The sequence below is a fragment of the Fonticula alba genome (genome assembly GCF_000388065.1).
Source record: "Fonticula alba strain ATCC 38817 unplaced genomic scaffold supercont2.6, whole genome shotgun sequence".
Taxonomy (NCBI): Eukaryota; order Rotosphaerida; family Fonticulaceae; genus Fonticula; species Fonticula alba.
Genome location: NW_009242976.1, coordinates 1,797,813 through 1,798,365, shown reverse-complemented (window position 1 = coordinate 1,798,365; position 553 = coordinate 1,797,813). Strand labels below are relative to the sequence as shown.

Genomic DNA, 553 nt, shown 5'->3' with positions numbered 1-553 from the left:
CCCCTGCGCCGCCCACGATGGAGCCTTTCAACCATGACATCCCTCTCGGCCTGAAATCAATCACCACCTACGTCCAGCGCGCCCGCGAGGTGCAGGACATTGATCCGATTGTTTCGTACTACGGTGCGCTGCAGGGCCGCATGACTCGCACCTTGGCCGGTCCCCCTCGCCCCGCCCGCTGGCCGCTCACCCCCTTGCCCCGGCTCCATCGGCCCCCCCCCTCCCGCCCGCATCGCCTCGCAGCCTTCCTGTGCGCCGTGGAGAATGGCGTCAAGCAGATGTCGACGCTGCCGCCGCCGGAGAAGAGCGCCTCACAGCCCTTCCTCCTGCAGCTTCTTGGCCATGTGGAAAAGATGAAGCCCACCGTGGAGATGCGCCCGGATTTCGCCGACCTGCACTCCTCCCGCAAGCGCGTCGAGAACATGGCTGCCCGGGTGTTCCTCGCGGCGGATGATGAAGATCGCAAGGGCACACCGGCCATGTGCGCCCCTGCTTCTCGCTTGCCCTTCTGCCCCTCCCTCGCCCCGACCCTGACCGCCTGCTGTCCTCCCCC

The 553-nt window shown here is 67.5% G+C and overlaps 1 protein-coding gene across 1 annotated transcript in view; it reads left to right on the top strand.

Annotated features, from left to right (window-relative positions):
* Positions 1-17: 17 nt before the first annotated feature.
* The window catches only part of H696_04052 (hypothetical protein), a gene marked incomplete at its 5' end in the record, with an annotated part of 1,904 nt that continues 1,368 nt past the window's right edge, over positions 18-553 (top strand). The window contains 2 exons of the mRNA XM_009497924.1: positions 18-123; positions 244-481. Coding sequence (XP_009496199.1) covers positions 18-123; positions 244-481 — 344 coding nt within the window. The remainder of the gene's footprint in view (positions 124-243; positions 482-553) is intronic.